General features: G+C 38.4%; 1 protein-coding gene across 1 annotated transcript in view; it reads right to left on the bottom strand.

Annotated features, from left to right (window-relative positions):
• Positions 1-20,037, bottom strand: part of CFAP43 (cilia and flagella associated protein 43) — a 48,262-nt gene that overhangs the window by 19,764 nt on the left and 8,461 nt on the right. Inside the window, exons 5-19 of the mRNA XM_064144436.1 lie at positions 19,273-19,423; positions 16,527-16,677; positions 13,940-14,003; positions 12,773-12,851; positions 11,917-12,048; positions 9,674-9,790; positions 8,433-8,513; positions 7,038-7,186; positions 4,848-4,951; positions 3,981-4,121; positions 3,313-3,482; positions 2,519-2,671; positions 1,953-2,083; positions 1,096-1,261; positions 500-613 (exon numbers count right to left, since the gene is read on the bottom strand). Of these exons, the coding sequence (XP_064000506.1) occupies positions 500-613; positions 1,096-1,261; positions 1,953-2,083; positions 2,519-2,671; positions 3,313-3,482; positions 3,981-4,121; positions 4,848-4,951; positions 7,038-7,186; positions 8,433-8,513; positions 9,674-9,790; positions 11,917-12,048; positions 12,773-12,851; positions 13,940-14,003; positions 16,527-16,677; positions 19,273-19,423 (1,903 nt within the window). The remainder of the gene's footprint in view (positions 1-499; positions 614-1,095; positions 1,262-1,952; positions 2,084-2,518; positions 2,672-3,312; positions 3,483-3,980; positions 4,122-4,847; positions 4,952-7,037; positions 7,187-8,432; positions 8,514-9,673; positions 9,791-11,916; positions 12,049-12,772; positions 12,852-13,939; positions 14,004-16,526; positions 16,678-19,272; positions 19,424-20,037) is intronic.

The raw sequence follows: 20,037 nt of genomic DNA, 5'->3' as shown, positions 1-20,037 counted from the left end.
CAAAATCTCTGGTTACCTAACAAAATCTCCTCAAATTTAACCTGAAAAACCTCAAGGCATTTGTAATTAATGCCATATTGTTGCATATTAATTTATCAGTGCCATAGAATTTGTAATTCTGGTCTTGGGAAGAAGACAGCACTTGCTTCATTTCTAGTAATAACCTTCTGTGCATCTTTTTACATACAAGAAAAGAATCTTTCTATTTTTCTAAAGGAAGCCAATTAAATTCACTGGAATTTGGTTTTAGTTTACTTCTTGTGTAGAAGTGGTCTTTTCATCTTAGAGCTGCTATTATGCTAGGTACTTTCTCTGATGTGTTTATAACCTTGACTTAGGACATCTAAAAGTTGAGATGACAACGCCTTAAAGATAGGTACAAATGGCAAAAAAAAAAAAAGCTTTAGAAACTAGAATCTTTTACAGCATAGGATCTGGCAGCCTAAATCACTACTGACTTTTGAATACTTTGTCTTTAACACTTGTTCCATGAAAATACCTTTTTTATTTTCTGACCTATCCATGTCATGTCACTGCTACTGGCTGAATACAGACTGGTAACATTTTGATCTTCTTCTGTCACCTCTACATTGCAAGATTTAAGTGGTGGCTCCTGAAATTAAGGGTAAAAACATTGATCTCAGATACTTAAAGAAAACAAAAGAGAGACAAAAATGAAATTAAAAAGGGACTTATATTAAAAGCAAAACTACCACCATCAAATTCCAGTGTTACATGTTTATTCCCTAAGCAGTCCCAAGATTTGATCCTGCAAACTCTTGCTATTATGCAAAGTCTTTTGACTCAATCAGGCTGCCTGTACTAATCCTCACAGGAGGAGACACTGACTTTTACAGTTTCCTGTGCTTGAAGAAACCAGGTGAAATTGAAGATGTGAACATTAGCTTCCCATAATCATTCAATGTCTTTGATGATAATATTCTACTAATTAATAATTAAATACATCCAGCCTATCCTCAAAGGTAATTCTACTTTTACAAATGCATCAAGAGTTTGTTTTGAGGACAGCTTTTATCAAGTGTAATTTTAGGATAATGATAACAATTCAGTTCCCTGTAAAAACAAAGCAAGCACCTTAAATTTCTCTTCTGGAGGTGATTCTGGTGTGAATTCTGGGTCAAACTGCCATTTTGCCATAGATTTTAGAACAACATTTTCATTCGAAGCAGAATTGTTCAATATAGCAAGAAGAGATTGCCAGTGAAAAGCTGCTTTCTCAACTTCAGTTTTCTTTATCTTCCTAGTAAACAGAAAGGGCACTGATGTATGTTTTGTATATTATTATTGAAAAGGATGAAGTATTAAATATTTTTATCACACAATTATTAAGTTGTTTTAACACTCCTATTCAATATTTGTATGCATGGTTAAATATTGTTTGAGTTCTAGAATTGCATAAGTGAGATTTCCACAGAATTAGAAATTCTAAAAATGGTTTAGAGGTATCTCTCTGGTGGAGTCATCTTTAATCTGTGCATCTACCTGAACATTTTTTATATCTCAGAAAAGCTGTAGTTTCAGGTTTCTCTTACTGCTAATATCTGATAAGACCCACAGTTGAGTTCCCATTGAAGCTGTAATATCTCCTAACAGCTGAGTCAAAATAGTATCTTGTGAAATTATATCACTTAAATGCCCAGAGAGACCCTTCCAGATGGTTTATTTGAAAGTGATAAGAAGTTTGCTATGGGTAATGCTTATCAGAAGACACTCCTATATCTTGTAGTGCAACCATAACCCAAAGTACAAGTTTTTCGTGAGCTAGGGAGATCACCCCTAAAGATGAGAAGAGTGATTTTATTTCTATCCAGTTCTTCTCCTTACTTTGAAACTAACAAAAAAGAAGTATAGAATCAGAAGTAGATACAAAATTAGTCCGTGAAGGAACAAAAATTTACACCACAAATACTGGTCTCCAACATTATACATACTTCCACTTCAGACACACCAGGGCACCATCATTTTTGCCATTAACAAGGATAAAGTTGCCATCCAGTGAAAATACCATGGACCTGATTCCACCTCCTTGATATGAGTGACAATGCTTTTGAGCAAGAATACCCTAAAAAAGTCACAGAAGCAATATCAGCAAATACATTTTTATAATGGAAAATATCTGTAAATTATGCTTTCTTATTTTTAGATCAAAGTCTATCCAAAATGTCAATACATAAGCAAATAAGATTTGTAAGTTTATTTACTGCAAATGGGGTAAATGTGTTGTATATCAATTGTACATGACATAAGAAGTAGTGAAATAATCTATCCTAAGATTTACCAGAGAATAAAATAAGTAGTTTGTATAATCATATAGATGTTCATGATAAAAACAGTTGTACTGCATCATGTCAGCTCACATTCAACGCACAGGTTGAACATAAGGTTTTCCTGGAACACCTTACACTCATCTGATGAAAAGCTTGCAGTGAAAGTAAGTAGTGTTCACACCTCTTTCTCATGTAAACCGAACAAAGCCTGTTTCTGGATGCCTACTTACCATAGTAAAGGTGTGATAGATGATCAAAACACCATCCGCTGCTGCTGCTGCCAGCCACTGGCCATTGGGTGATAAGCAGAGGAAACCTGATCCAAACTGATTGCTAGGAATCCTCTTTTCTGATAAATATACTGATGGTTCTTCCAACATATTCTGCCAAACAAACAAAACGTTGGCAGGAGTTCAGATGATAGAAGCATCTATGTAATTTTGGGAAGACTAATAAGAACTTTGTGGGTTATCACATCCCTTACAATTTAAAATGCTGCTGGATTACAGTTTGAGAAGCAGTACACCATTGCTGTGCTGCTGATTTACTTCTCATCTCTTCAGAACAGTCTGTATTCAGTATGTTTGGGCCTGGGGTTTCTTGGCTGAGAAAGTACGGGACTTGCCAAGTAGAAATGCCCACCTTTGGAATTCACCTTCTTGCTTGACAAGACCCTTAAACTGAGGGAGACCTATGAGCTTCAGAGTAGTTTCTCCAAGAGATAGATATTCAGATTACTCAGCAGACTGTACAAAAGCATAGCTCCAATACAGAAGCTATATGAGAAGTGCCTGCAAGCCATAAGAGTTTTAAGAATTAGTATGTGACTTTCTCTGTAATAGAACAAGATTGCTTTTGCCAGGTTTCTGAGCAGGTGGTATGATACTGACAGTTCATGTTTATGGATGGAGAAGGTATTTTTAATGTAGAGAAGCTTTCTTTAAAATATTATCCTTCTATATTCACTTCACCTTCAGCCTTTGTTCAGCCTTGTTTAACTGCCACCCAAAATAAAGAGAATTACCTCTTCAGAAAGATGGTATTTACAGATGAAAGGCGCACAGGCACAGTAGCCATACACAATGTTATCCTTCAATCTGACTGCTGAGCTCAAAGGGTAATCCAGATCATATTGCTCCCTTTTAATGGCACTAGCATCAAGCATTCCCTGTTCAGTAATGTATTTATCATTGTCTAAAAGATAGAAAAAGGAAACAAAGAGGAAGAGGCATCACTACCACTAATGCAGATGCTTCACCTACCAGGTAATGAAAACCAACCTTAGCAAGGAGTCAGCACGATGTGAGTTTTCAAAGAGGAGACAGGAATAAAGACACCTATCTTAAAGCTTACTCTGTGGGTTGTGCCTCTTTGTGGCTCACATTGTAGTCATAGTAACAACCAGTAGTAGTAGTAGTTAAGTGGTGACTTTGCAATTCTGCAAGTGAATGATTTCTTTCCTTCCTTCCTTAGCTTTTCTTCAAATTATCATAGTCTTTCTGCAGTAATGCTCAAGCTGACTATGTCTACAGACTGCTGTATGAGAAATAGTCTCCTCAGAGAACATACAGCTGAGATGAAGAAAGGAATGAAAATTGTTAGGTTGGTTTTTTTTTTTTTTTGTGTTAGATGGTGTCAATAATATGGTTTTGCCTTAGAAAAGTATCACATAACATATATTTCAATGCTTACCTGTTGTGAGAGCTGAAGATAGAAAAAAAATGTCCAGTCTTGCTCTCTGGACCTCTGCTACGTTATGAAGCACCATTACTTCAACTAAGTCACTCCTCAAGTCAGAAACTACAGAAAGATCCAGCACTTCCTCTTCCAACACTGAAGCAGGTAGGGAACACCAATGCAAATCATTTCTGAATCATGGTAACATTGTTTTCACTAACGTATCATGTGAAACAAACAAGATCCCTGTCCAGAACACATCTCAGCTCAACCATACAGTTTTGAACTTGCATTAAAACATCAGACATGCCACTACCTGATTTCATAAGTACTGCATCCAAACAGCTTCAGCTGGAGGCACTGGAATGCTGCTATTACTATTATTTGCCATCTGAGTTTATATCCAGCTTGGGATATAAATTTTGGGGTACAGATTTTGAGGTGGTTTGTTGATAAATGCTAGATAAGCCTTTCTCTAAGAAGATGGCTAGGGGGGACATTTGTAATAGGAGACTGCTATCATGATCTATTTTTTTTTAGTCTCAATTCTCATATGTGGAATCACAAAGGTCTAAAATTCTTTGCCAGCAAAGAACTGGAGTTGTAATCAGATGGTCAGATAGTCTGTTCTCTTCCCTGTGACTTACATGTGCCTGGAAGAAATGTAGTATTGGTGCATTTGCTAGCTAAAATTACAGAGAGAAAAAAACAACAAACAAAAAAGAATCAGACTGGCCAGGACAAAATAGGTGGGAGGAATATGTATAGCCATCAAGAAGAAAAAGTAGAACAAAGGTGAGTGGCTTAGTCTGACAAGCAAGTATACTTAAAATACAGCAAATAGTGAAAATACAGTGCAATTAATGTTGTTACATATATTACCTATATATCCAAGGACTTGGAATAGTTTTGAAGGTCGGGCATCCAGAATAAAGATATGTCCTTCTGTAGCTCTAGCAATGAGGTACTGGCCACTCTGATCATAACTAGGTAAAATATAAATACAAGTAGAAGACAGCTCAATATAGTCAATAACCCATAACCAATGACTTCACTGAGGGCATAAACAAAATCAAAATTCACCTTGTGATGGTTTGGGCTGTAATCCGCCCCCCCACACTTTTGAATTTGCCCCAGCTAACTCAGATGTACTCTGGGAATATAAATGAAGCTATTTATTTACAGCTAGCAGAATATACAAGCAGCTATTTACAATATATACAGTTATATACAGAAATATACAAAGGATAAATAATACAGAAGCACAACTCCCCTCCCAGAAACCTGAGTCCCCAGGAGGGGCTCTCAAACCACCCTAACACCTCCCCCTACCCCTCTCAACCTTACCCCAATCCTGAGAAAAGAATAGAGGTGCAGCCAAGAGGTTAAGAAGGAAGGTTAGTGGCAGTGGGGTTAAGGAGATGTGGCTAGGTCTGAAGGCAAAAGCAAAAGTGAGAAAATGGCGAAAGTTATCTAATGTTTACTTCTTGTTCCCAGACTTCTCAGCGGGACTGTGAGAGAAGAGACACAACCATGTTTTCCTTTCATAGCCAATTATCTAGTTCTTTTCATCAAAACATTCTAGCTTGCTTCAAACTAGCACACACCTTCTAGGTTTATGGGGTTAGGACTTGACAAAAAGCCCAGTGCTAGAAGTGAAAGTTGTAACTGAGTCAAGCTAATGATACTCCATAACTACATAAACAACACTACTAAACCTTTCTTTGAAGTTCACTTTTTAAAACTGAAAACTACTGTGCAGAATTTAATACTAGTTTGAATAGACATGTCTGTGTTTGCATTGATTTGACTTTAAGTTGCTTTCTGTACTTATTTTTAACGCTTTATGGCTGCATCTGGAATACTTCGTCCAGTTCTAGGCCCCTCAGTTCAAGAAGGACAGGGAAGCTTGAGAGTACAGCGCAGAGCAACAAAAATGATTAAGGGAGTGGAACATCTCCCTTATGAGGAGAGACTGAGGGAGCTGGGGCACTTTAGCTTGGAGAGGAGGAGACTCATTGCTGGCCTCATTGCTGACCTCATTCATGTTTATAAATACGTAAAGAGTGAGTGCCAAGAGCATGCAGTCAGGCTCTTTTCAGTGATGCCCAAAGGCAGGACAAGGGGCAATGGGTGGAAGCTGAGGCATAGGAAGTTCCACAGAAAGGTGAGAAATATTTTTTTCACTGTGAGAGTGACCAAACACTGGAACAAGCTGCTCACGAGGGTTGTGGAGTCTCCCTCTCTGGAGACATCCAAGACTTGTCCGGATGTGTTCCTGTGTGATTTGGTATAGGTGATCCTGCTCTGGCAGGGGGAACTGGATGATCTTTCAAGGTCCCTCCCAGCCCCTAACATTCTGGGATAATGTGATTTTAGGTAACTAAAAAGATACTACATCTGAGGCTCCACAAGCCAGGCAGGTTTGTATTAAAGTTTAACATTTCAAAGCCTGCTGTGTTTTTATTATTATTATTATTTAAGTAAAATATTCTCAGAGTTTCCAATAATTGAAGAAAACCAAAGAAACAAACAAAGAAACAAGCCTTTTAGATCACTAGAGCTAATTACAAGAGGACTGGTATATCCCAGAACTGTAAGCAAATGAATAATTAACAATGGCAATAAAAATCCACTATGGAAGAAGGTGTGACCAAAAGGCTTAAACCTAACTACACTAAACCTTGAATTTATATTCAGTGAGAAACAACTCTTTACATTCAGATACATGGAATTGTGTGTGACCTGCCCTAAGTGGTCCTGCTTAGCAGAGAGGTTAGATGTAATGATCTCTGGAGGTCCTTTCTAATTCCTAGCATTCTATGATTCTATGATAATAGAATATGGTGACCTGTGAGGAAGGATCTTAGACATCAGTTACTTCAGTGCTTGCTTAAACTTTAATATACAAGCTTGCTATGACTCCTTTTGTAAGCAATTCAGAATATGTGAGGAAAAGCTGAAGCTGTTACTGTTATGTTTAGAATTAAAATGTCACATTTTTGGTTAAACTAACAGCCTTACTTGAGCAAGAAATTGGCAATGTTCCTGCCTTTGTTATTACATACTTACTGCAAAGACAGCACCGCAAATGTGGAAAGAAAAATTCTGTGAACGACTCGTGGAGCTTCAACTTGGGTAACGTCAAGGAAATAGATTTGACCTTTGTTGGTTCCTACAGCAACACTGTTGGAGGAGGGACAGCAAGCCATAGCAGTTGCCTAGTCAAGAAGTAAAAGATACTTAACAGATCCATATATTTTTCTATATTATGCTATATATTAGCATGCAAAGCTTTTCTGTTATTTACAAATGCTTAAAACTTGGAGAAGAAACACCAAGTGGATTATCTAGGGTTTTTTTTTTCTTTTTAAACAAAGCACTTATTTTAGAGACATCATGGGAATTTTATCTGTGCTCTGTATGTACATATCAAAAGCTAATTCTGCACTCTTTGAAAAAAAAATAAAACAACATTTATATCTGTGTAACAGATTTTAATTGAAAGAGATGTTGAGGTGCTGTTGAGGTGTCCAGAGAAGGGCAACAAAGCTGGTGAAAAGCCTGGAACACAAACCCTATGAGGAGAGGCTGAGGGAGCTGGGGTTGTTTAGCCTGGAGAGGAGGAGGCTCAGGGGGGACCTCATTGCTGTCTACAACTACCTGAAGGGAGGTTGTAAACAGGTGGGGGTTGGTCTCTTCTCCCAGACAACCACTAATAGAACAAGGGGACACAGTCTCAAGTTGTGCCAAGGGAAGTACAGGCTGGATGTTAGGAGGAAGTTCTTGCAGAGAGAGTGATTGCCATTGGAATGGGCTGCCCAGGGAGATGGTTGAGTCGCCATCCCTGGAGGTGTTCAAGAAAAGCCTGGATGAGGCACTTAGTGCCATGGTCTAGTTGACTGGATAGGACTGGGTGCTAGGTTGGACTAGATGATATCAGAGGTCTCTTCCAACCTGGTTGATTCCATGATTCTATGACTGCACTGTTACCTACACTACTACTATAGAAAGGGATTTTTTTTCCTATATCAGACTTCAGGACAAATCAGTTTGAAATACTTTTATCAACTCAGTTCTTAAAAAACATTTTTCATACCAGTCAAGGCATTTCAGTTTTATACACTTGAAACTTTTCTTTCAGTTCTGACACATTTAACCAAAAGTTTAATAAAGCAGTATCATAAAAAATTGTTATTTACTAATATGTGCTTAAAGACACATCACTAGGATACCAAGTTGAAATGGTTCCTCTGCTTTATTGTCAAGTTAAATACATGACCAAGTCAAGGAAACATTCTTCAAGACAGTATTTTTTCAAATCTCTTTTATGCCTTGTTCAAAGATATTACTGAGCTTTCCCCAGCACTGGGTGATCCAAATCTATGGAATGTTATTCTCTGAATTGAAAAACATTACAGAAAATTTTAACTGAGAGTCATTATGTAAGCTCCTGATCACACATACCTCAATATCAAGATTTAGCTTGCTGAGGCAAGTTCCATCTTCCAGGAACCAAACTTGTACTTCACCTGAAATTGTTATGGACTGTTGAACAGAGGAAAACATAGTCAAAAGAGAGTGGAATACTCAAATAGTCTGGAAGTGACTAGTGATCTCCAATAGACTATAAATTCAACTAATGTCTGATCACAGCAGATCAAGAGTTGCTAGATCAAGAGTTTTGCACAGAACTATCCTGTTTTAACTTTAATTTGGGTTGCTGCCAGGTACACCTGCCTTAGGAAGTCATTTAATACTTTCTGTGAATTGCTGTAACTCCAGGAATAGTCTTTAAGCAAAATGAGACAACCAAGGGCAAAATATGTAAGCCTGATCAATGTTGGCAGTCCCAACATTCAGCCAGCAATAGAAAAAATGCTTAAATTTTTCTTTGCATAGGAAATTGCTTAAGGACAGATCTTGCTTTTGCACATGAAAAATGATGCCCATCATAATGATGACTGAGTTCTTGTTATATCCAGGCAGTTTGGCAACTCCACAGTAAGTATGGCTGGAGATGAATCAATTCTCACATTACTCACTCATAGTCAAGTAAAATGTATCATTCTCATGATAATGACAACCATATTCAGCAAACTTAACTGATAAAGACCCCAGTGTTCCTAGGCTGGCTACTTGAAGAATTCATGGCCTGGAGATTAAAGATATTTGATGGCTAAAATATATGTCTTGCCAGAGTCAAAGACATAGGAGGAAAGCAAGGCATTTCTCACAATGATCCATGAGTAAGACCTCCTTAGTCCCTGGACCCAGGACAGAGGCATCTCTCAGGCTGTTCCAATTTGTGCTGAAGGTTGAAAAGATAAGCAGGAATTTCTTGTTTGAACGCCCATTCTCTGAGCTGAATCCACTTCTTTTTTAAACATCTGCTCTCTGAATTGAATCCACCTTTTGCACAGCCATGTTCCTGAACAATAGTGAGCCACACAAATCAAGGGCAGAACCAGCATGACTTTATAGCAATCTCTGAATTATCTGCCCTGCATTCTAAGGCAAGTTCTGATCCTTTTATAGGCCATACCTGAATTAATGCCATTTACTTGCTTAATGAGACATTACACATCTGTAACAAATAACATAACAGTCCCAATCTCTGCAAGGCTTTTGATTTCATTCCTTAGCAACATTACCTGGTTACCTTGAAAGTGCCACTATTACACATACAAAAGAATATAATTTCTTACTACGCAGTATTTGTTCCCTGGTGTAAGAAAATCAGCCGCCAGAAAACAACTGCTGCATGTGTCCAAGAGTTTGACAGCTTCTCCACCATGTGCAGGTTTGTAAGTGTAGACTGTCCCCTGACAAATAAAGACAAATAATCCATCCCTGGGATATAAAACTTTTCATTAAAAGCTTTTGATGACTTTGACAGAAAACACCATTTTTTCTGAACTTCACTATCTTTAAACTTTAATATTTGACTCTAAACTGAAGTAAAACCTATCCAGTAGAATTCAGCTGAATTTAGTGGATTATATTACTTTATAGATTATCAGGTCAGTTCAAAATTACCATTGCACTGCTGTCCTGAACACAGAACCTTCTAACTGATACACATGCAACCTCATGTCTGTTTAAATGATTGAAGGTCTAAAACCCAAAGGAATTTGAAGATTTGGATCCTTGTGTAAGATCAGACTGGTCAGAAAAGATCTTGGACTGGGTTGTCACATAAATTCATATACAGACTCTACTGCACAGCTGCATTAGGTCTGCTGCCACACTTTACTAACTGTGTAGACACACATGGTCATGCTCAGCAGGTCCTATGTGACCTGGGCACACAGAAGACCCTGATTATTCTTCTTCACTGTACACATGGAATCACAGAATCAACCAGGTTGGAACAGCCCTCTAGGATCATCAAGTCCAAGCTATCACCTAACCCTTCTAATTAAGTAAACCATGGCAGTAGGTGTCTCATCCAGCCTCCTTTTAAACACCTCCAGGGATGGTGACTCCACTACCTCCCCAGGCAGCCCATTCCAATGGGCAATCACTCTTTCTGTGAAGAATTTCTTCTTAATGTCCAGCCTAAACCTGCCCTGGCACAGTTTGAGACTCTGTCCTCTTGTTCTGTCACTAGGTGCCTGGGAGAAGAGACCAACCCTTGCCTGGCTACAACCTTTTTTCAGGTAGCTGAACACAGAAAGGAGGTCTCCCCTGAGCCTTCTCTTCCCCAGGCTGAACAACTCCAGCTGCCCCTTGTAGGGCTGTGCTCCAGCCCTTCACCAACCTTGATGCCCTTCTCTAGACATGTTCAAGCACCTCAACATCTTTCTTAAATTGAGTGGTTGAGAACTGGACACAGTGCTCAAGGTGTGGCCTAAGCAGTGACAAGTACAGGGGCAGAATGACTTCTCTGGTCCTCATAGCCACATCATTCCTGATACAGACCAGAATGCCATTGGCCTTTTGGCCACCTGGGCACACTGCTGGCTCATGTTGTTGGCTGTCAACCAGTACCCCCCAGGTCCCTCTTTGCCTGGCTGCTCTCCAACCACTCTGTCCCCAGCCTGTAGTGCTGCTTGGGGTTGTTGTGGCCAAAGTGCAGAACCTTGCACTTGGCCTTGTTCAAACTCATATAGCATTAGACTGTGCCCATTTATCCAGCTTGTCCAGGTCCCTCTGCAGAGCCCTCCTGCCTTCTAACAGACTGACACCTGCTCCCAACGTGGTCTCATCTGCAAACTTACTTAATCTCCTCATCCAGATCATCAATGAAGACATTAAACAGGACTGGGCCCAGCACTGATCCCTGAGGCACACTACTTATGACTGGCCACCAACTGGATGTGGCACTATTCACCACCACTTTCTGGGCCTGGCCCTCCAGCCAGTTCTTGACCCAGCACATAGTGCCCCTGTCCAAGCCAAGGGCTGCCAGCTTGGCCAGGAGTTTGCTATGGCAGTGTCAAAAGCCTTGCTGAAATCCAGGTAGACTACATCCACAGCCTTCCCCACATCAACCAGGCAGGTCACCTGGTCATAAAAAGAGATCAAGTTGGTCAAGCAGGACCTGCCCCTCCTAAATCTGTGCTGCCTGGGTCCAATCCCCTGGCCACCTTGTAGGTGCTCTGAGCAACCTAATCTAGTGTGAGGTGTCCCTGCCCATGGCAGGGTCCCTTCCAGCCCTGACAGTTCTATGATTCTATAATTTGCTGACTGTTCTCAAAGGCCTGCAGTGACAGGAGAAGGGGCAAAGGATTCAAACTAGAGAAGAAAAGATTTAAGTTGGATGTTAGGAACAAGTTCTTTACAATGAGGGTGGCTGAGCACTGGAACAGGTTGCCCAGAGAGGTTGCTGCAGGAAGGTTGAACTACATGACCTTCAGAGGTCCCTTCCAACCTGGGTGATTCTATGAACATACACAGGTTCACAGGAACACATCCTTAAGTAATACTATTCTTTCAAGTACTATACCTGGTGAGTGACAAGCAGAAGTACAGTATAATCAGGAGAGAACATGAGGCTGGATATAGGTTGTAAGATATCAGCACAGACTTTCATCTTATACTGCAAACCTTCAATGTGGCAACATAATAATGTGCCCTCCTGTGCAGAAAAGTACAAACCCACATGAGGTCTAGGTCATTTGTCTCAGCCCAGTCTAGCAAACTGAACTACAAGAACTTCTGAAACTCTCTAAAGTAACAGTGTTTAATTGTACTCCATTACTAAAGGTCTTATTTGCCTTTCGCATATTTACACCAAGGTGACTCTTACCCTGGATAAAAAAATCAGTTGAAAAATGCTTTTTTCTAATTTCTAATTTCTTTTTTAGTAACAATCCATGTTTGATAACAGCAAACTTCCTTATCAGTTAATGCTTAACATTTCATACTGCCATTTTTTAAGACAGTATAAGCAGTAATGTACAATGGCATTGATGGTATGGGCTAAATATTGAGTTAGACTTTGCACAAAACAATTTCACATTTCTTTTGACCCTTTTCTCTCCCTTCCTATTCTTTGTCCATCTTCCTTTTATGTACCTTTAGAATACTTTTTGTCTTTTGTTTAAAATAGGATTGTCATCTTTTGTTGCTTCTTTGACTGCAAAAATCTCTTCTCACCATGCTCCCTTCTCATTTCTTGTCTTAAGTCTTAAACAAAGAATATATATGCAACACCAGAGAGGACCTATACAGTTCTGCAACCCTCCACTTTTTTTTTCCTGACTCCTGTCTTTGCAATGAGCTCTGCAAATGTACTCCATTTGAATGTCCTTTGATTTTCACACAGTAAGAGTAAGTTAATAGCATAAAGAATGCCTTACACTTCCAGCTGCGTATAGTCCTTCATTACAAAATGCCATGGCAAATAAAGCAGGTTTTTGCAGATCCTTTGTTTTGCCACCTGAGAGCACAAAACCAACATAAAATATCAAATTTAGTTTATTACAACAATGAGGCTCAACTTCAAGTCTGAGATGATTTACGGTTTGTGAGTAAACAGGCTCCAGGGGCTGTTTCTTGGACTTTTTTCCCTGTGATAATGAAAGAGAAGGTTGGTATACATAATTTGAAGTGAGAGTACTACTGTGGTCTGATGGTCTAGGAATTAATTTGAGAGAACATTTGATTTTGTAAAGGCTGTTAATAGCCATATTAAATACTGTCAGTAACAGAATCATAGAGTCATTTAGGTTGGAAGAAACGGTAGAAGTCCTCTGATCCAACCTACCACAAAGCAGAAAGCCAACATCAAACTCAGAACCAGTTTCTAAGTGAGATCATGTTTTCCAGAGTCATACTCAACTGAGGTCTGAATATACTCAAGAATAGAAAATCCATAGCCTTTCTGGGCTGTTGGCCCAATATCTGACCACCTTCACTGTGAGAATAGTCTTTTCCCCCCCAACATCTACCCAAAAATTTTGGATGCAAACTGTGTCATTTGCCTGTCTGATTCCATCTTCTCTGTAACCTTTCATTAGATTGATGAAGTAATAGTAACATCTCCCATTTCCTTTACCTCACACTGAATAAAACAGTCCTCTTTGCCTATCTTTGTATGTGATACACCCGGACTCTACAGTAATCTTTGTGTCCCTGTGCTGAACTTCATCCATTATGTGACCACCTTTTTTGTACTGTAGAGCCCCAAAGAAAGTATTTGAAACAAACTCCTAAATTCTCACTCAACTAAATTACAAATGATTGCAGCTCAAAAAAAGTTACTAAAGCTAAGCAGTAGGGAACCTATTCTAGCATCAGTTATTCAAATTTAAATTAGAATGAACAGAAATTATTTCACTGCCACTGCTTCTCCTGAGGCTATTCATTTGGCTGTTAGCACAAAGCAATTTGTCATATAAACATATAAAAGATTGCTATCAGTGTGTCTTACAGAGGCCAGTAAGAGCTGAGCTTTTCTAACTGGTGGCTTCCAGCTGTACTCACATATTATTACTCCCAGATGTTATTGATGCTGCCTGGAAATATCTTTCTGTTTCTGTTCTTCTCTATGAACACAAGACACCATGTCTGATACTTTACACATGTATTATGCACAAAGGAAACCTATAACATCAACTTTGTTTATTTATATGTCAATAGTGCAATAAAAGTCAGTTGCATGCCAGCCTACTGAACAAAAGACCAAATTTAGTATGCTGAACCAAAAATGGCAATTCTTCCCCAATTTTGACCACTGTTTCTGCCATTTATGCAACTGAGCAGGCAGAACCTTTCTGAGATTCAGCTTACAGCTATAAAAGGCAGATAGCAATACCAGGCCTGGGAAGCAGTAGAGATGCAGATTTATTGATCTTCTAGTGCTAAGTGCTGGTATTGCTGTTTCTAACCATGATGCTTCTTTTATTTAATGTACTTACAAAGGAAACCAGCCAGGCTGAAAAAAATGCCCATGTGAAATGTTGTAGATGCTTATGAGTCTGCTTGTGACACTGTAACAGGAATTTAGCACATGCTTAAAGTTAGATGTGCACTGAAGCATTCCGTTAAACAGACACACACTGCAGTATGCTTTAAATTCTGAAGCTTCAGTGCAATATTAATGCAGGCAGTTTTGTTGCATAGTTTTAGGCTAAGGCTCAAGGAAAAGTCTACAGGCTGAGGAAAAGGCCAAATGGTAAATATTCTTGTTGCCTTCTAAGGAACCGGCAACAAAATTTCTGGTCACACCTCACACTTCTATTTGTTGATGATTTCCGGCTCTTGACTTGGTAAACTTAAAAGTGATAATTTCAAAACTAGTGAAATAATGATGGCTTGTTTGTTTGTTTGACTGTTTGCTTCGAAGAGCAGCTTTCCATTTCTTTGTTCATTATCAAAAATAAACAGAGGACTTTGGAAAAATCATGGATATTTACTGCAGCTTAAACATATTTTATTACATGGCAAAGGAAGAGAACAAGATTAATCATCAGCCTGTCTATTAACACTGATTCAGTGTTCATTAGAGGAACAGTTCTGTGCTGGCCTACGACAGGTAATCAGCCCTTCCTAGTGCTACAGAGAAGCATACTGCAGTACTCTTCTTTGACTTCAACTAGTGAACTTCATGTGCACAATAGGACTGATGTCTTCCATCCCCATCCAAAGGACAACAGGGTACAGGTTGCCAATGCCAGGACATTTTTTGCTGCATATGTCTCACTGTACTCCGTCTTAGGAGCCCTCTTCATGAACACAGAAAGATAGCATGTAGCAGAGGAGAGACCTCTGAATTCACAGTAAATGGGAGGGGCTGCTGTTGCCAGAAAACTTTAGTCAGTCACTAGCCTACCAAAGGTCCCAATGGAAAAAAAGTTAGGTGGGAATATATATAGGACAGATAATTCACCCTGAAGTTATTCCATTCTAGAATAAATTAAAATCACATTTTTTGTTTGAAATCAGAAACATCTGTTCACTCTCTGTCCTTTATACTTTCTGCAGTAAAGCCTTTACAACTTAGTAGTTTATGTAAGACTTTAAGTTATTCTATTAAGCAATATGATATTAGATTCAGTTTTGCTGACTCATCATGAATATTCAAAGATCTGTAATAACATTATCTAACATTAAATGGCAACAATCTAATACATCATGCAAAATCAAACAAATTACTGGCACTTAACTCACAGTAAAAAGACTGTGTACAGCGGTGTATATTAATAGCTAGTTAATCTAGCAGGGCTAATTAATAGGATCTGGGGTTCTGGAACTATTGTTCATTTTATCAGTTTTGATGCATGCCCTGGTTTTGGCTGGGAGAGAGTTAATTTTCTTCCCAGTAGCCGGTACAGTGCTGTACTTCAGATTTAGTGCAAGAACAATGTGGATAACACAGCGATGTTGCAGTTGTTGCTAAGCAGCACTTATCCTAATTAAGGATTTTTCCATTACCATGCTCTGCTAGCGAGCAGGTGCACAAGAAGGTGAGAGGGAGCATGGCCAGGAAGCCTGACCCAAACTAGCTAAAGGGATATCCCATACCATAGAAAGCCATGCTTAGAATATAAACTGGGGGGAGGTGGCCAGGAGCGGTTAACTGCAACTCAGACATCAGTCAGCAGGGGGTGAGCAGTTGCAGTGAGACTCATTAGTTTTTTCTTAGTATATATTTATCTTTCCGTTGTAGTCCTTCTCATTACAATTATTTTTATATTTTGTCATAATACTTTATTTTGTCTAATAAACTGTTCTCATCTCAACCCATGAGTTTTACCTTTTTATTGATTCTCCTCACCACTCCGGAGGGAGGGAGGAGTGAGCAAGTAGCTGTGTGGTGTTCGGTTTGCTGGGTTAAACCACGGCAATGTATTTTAGAGCCTTTTCTCTCTTTTGTTGCCAAAAAAAAATGAAATCCAATTATTGGGTGCTTAAAGAAAGCCACTGAGAAATTAAAAAGACATTCTTGAACGCTGAACATACTAATAAAAGAAATAGGGTTCTACAACATAGCTTTACAATTTTTATAAGGTACATAATAGCATCACAGAATAAATAAAGATAAAAAAAGCAACTTTTACTTATCCACTTTCTTCTCTACTTGAATAAAACACACAATGCAGTATTTCTTACCAGGCAGAAGGTTTTGCTGAAGAACAGAAACACTGCATGTCTCAGCATCAATTGCCAAAACATATCCCTCTTCACAGCCCAGGTAAATTTCTGACGTTGCAGTCCAGCAGTGGGCAGTAGGATGTACCGAAGGCTTCACATAATTTCTAGGCTTCAACACAAAAATACACAAGTTCAATCAACAACTGACAAATACTTGCAAAAGCAGTAACATATCATTTAATACAAAAAAGGAGAGAGATCATTATCTCACAGAGGCTGACCATTTGTATAATAACATCAGCCTCAGTTTATTCAGTCATCACTGAGGCTACTAACTTGAGAAACATTTTCCAGAGAAGTCTGTATCTGGAGCTGGTGGTAGAGAACTCTCCTCTCTCCCTATAAGATTGCTTAACAGATTAATAATAATTTAATACTAAATAAATAAATAAATAAATACTTTAAAAATGTGTTTTTCTAGGTTTATACTCTAGCACTTGTTTCCCTAAGATACTGACTCACCATAACCAGGTCATCTCCCCATGTTTTAATGATAAAATTCTGATAAAATTCAACACATTGAGCCCTTAGAATTTATTTTAAACATCAGATTAGTACTGGAAGTCCGACAAATCCTTTTAACATTGTTTTTTAGAATAGTCTACTTTGTAGACATAACCTATGCATGTGGTCATGCATACTTGGCAGTACTGAAACACATTTTGAATAGTTTATCTTATCATATGGTCTCAAATGCTCTACAAAACAGCTCTGTCAACCTTTGTGTCATCTGCAAATTAGCTCTAGAAATATCCTTGCCACAGACTTTCCACGTGCCTTGAATTTCATCTCACTAAAATGCATCTCATAAATCTGTCATCTATAGAATAGAAAGAACAGAATTTCTCCAACAAAAATTGTTATAGTGACCTATTCAAATACAACAGCGACAGGAACTGGAAGATATAAATACCACAAGAGAAAGAAACAGATTGAAGAGGACTTGAGGAAGGTGAGAGTGGAACAAAACAAAAGAAAACCTTGAAAGAACATTTAAAAGAGAAGATTCAAGGAACCATGCATGTAAGCAGAAGTGATAAGGAACACTAGACAACACAATAGATGAAAACAAAAAAGTCTAGATTCTACAAAACATCTGCTCTCTCATTAAAGGGTCTACAAAAAGAGGAACTATGAAGGGACTTGTGATGAAAACAAACATAGGGTAGAGATTCATAAACACCTAGATTTCGTTAGTAAAATATGTCAAGGACTTGCTATATGATTCTAGGTCTCTCTCTTTATGCTTGAAAAGTATTTTTAATTTCTCAGGGAGAAAATGTTACAGAAATAAAGTATATTAATAGTTACTTTATAAATCAAATAGGACTAACAATAGTAAAGCTATTTTAATTTTTTTAATGGGTCTTTAAATCACCCAGAGAAACATTTAATACAGGCATTTTCGCTGATTTTATGAGGCTTGAACATTATAAATCTTTAGGAAACTTGCAACTGAACTGCTGTGAATCAGAAGCTTTGCATGTAAAGACAACTTCTGCAATGTTCCTTTGTACCTGCTGTCTTGACTGTCTTTACATATAAACTAGACAAAATATGCTAATCCTAGGATGAGGTTATCTAAATCCCCAAACCAAGTTGCTTTTTAAATTGTGCATTGCTACAATGGTGCATCATAAGAATAATAATACAGGACATAATCTTTTTTTTTGTGTGACTTCTCTCCCTTTTGAGTAGTACCTGTTTAAGGAAAAAAAAAAAATTCAGATGGATCCTTGCCATGAAAAGCTTTATAAAAAGACAGTGGAATAAAAATGCTATGGGGGATGAAGCGGATACAAGCGGGCTTGTCATGATAAAGAACATTCAGAAAAGTCAGGTCCCAGCTGTAAGAAATACCGAAACAAAACTAAACCCAAGCAAAAAGATTGAAAACTGTAGGATACTGCAATTCCTTTCACACTGCTGCCCCGTTGTGGTTACACTTTGGTACATACTCAATCTCGGAATCTTGTTCTAGAGCAAGGAACCCTAACACATTTCAAAGAAACAAAGATGTGCACTAGCAATGGGCTGACTTTTCTTATTTGCCTCTCACACATTCCTTCAGAGTGCACTACAGCCTCCAAGGAGAATGGATTGCAAGCTGAGGACAGCTCTTCTAAATAATAGTCGAAATAGATGGTTCTCCACTTTGGATGCTTACATCACTATGAGAAACACGGATCTCAGCTGACTCGGATTTAATGATAAAGAAGAAAAGTCCTCCTGCTGAATTCTGCAGAGATGGGGAGAATTTCCTCAGGCCATGATACTACTCCCACTGTAGTCAACTGAAAGTACATCATTCACTACCATAGGAGAAGGTAGCTGTTTCTTACTAATTAAAAAAACCACTGTTCCTCTCAACAGAGTTGAGAAGAGGTTCTCAAGGTTTCAGCAGGTTATATTAGCTTAGGCATGGTTAAATGCTGACATGCTTATACTGCTGGGATACAGATTAGTACCTCCTCTGCACATATATATTAATAAGATAAGACCTGTGTCAGAGCTCTCTACACTGTACTGCCTTGTGTGTAGCAGCATGTCTTCTGAGTCTCTTGTCAAACTGAATTTCCAAAATGTTGTTCAGACAACAGATCTACTTATTGGGTTGTACCTGTTTATTAGCACCTATTTGCATAAGAAATATAATGACTTGGAGTAGTAAAAAAAAACAACGAAACAAAACATCAGTAACTACCATGAATGTTTGTGCATCATCTCCTACCAGTCCACCAATGGCTGAAACAGGCAAATCAGGACCATAGTAAGGATCTTCAGTATGAGAAACTGGGAAAAACAAATCCTTATGAGGACTCACAGACCCTTGTCCATCAGGGAGTTCCACAAGGCTGTGAAAAAGCGAGAGACCATGTCTGAGGAAAAGCCATGCTATGAATAGTAAATGCTGATACAGAACCAAGAAGCATGTTGGCAAAACTCTTGAGATGCCATCTCAGATAGCAGGCTTTACCTCCACAAGAGTAATGGAGGATTGTTGCAGATAATCATTCTACATGTCACATACCATTTTGCTGAACAGGAATAACAGCCCACTACAAAAGAGGAATGTTTCTAACTGGCAGAAATGGATTGCCATGTTGTATCTCTGTGTCTTTTCTTGTTGCCTTGTATAAACAAGTATTCTGTTACTGTTATTGACCAGAATTAATAAAATCACACACTTAACTTGCATATGCTGTAAGGATTCATGCCTAATTTTTATTCAGAGAGATTTTAATGATGATGATAAAATAGTAGTAGTATTGGCCTGTTAACTATGTTGATTTTTGATTTTGAAAAAAATGTATGTCAAATAAACAGTTCTCAGTGGAGCTTTAACTTCCTCTGAATGGAATGAAAAGTGAGAAAAAAAAGGAGTGTATATGTATTTTTTCAGCGTACTCTATAATGACAAAAGGCAAAAAAGCCTTCAGTGTTCTTTTCAGATTGCAATCCAAGGCCT

The sequence above is a fragment of the Pogoniulus pusillus genome, chromosome 6, assembly GCF_015220805.1.
Source record: "Pogoniulus pusillus isolate bPogPus1 chromosome 6, bPogPus1.pri, whole genome shotgun sequence".
Lineage (NCBI taxonomy): Eukaryota > Metazoa > Chordata > Aves > Piciformes > Lybiidae > Pogoniulus > Pogoniulus pusillus.
The sequence above is the reverse complement of the archived record's forward strand: the minus strand, read 5'-3'. Positions and strand labels throughout refer to the sequence as shown.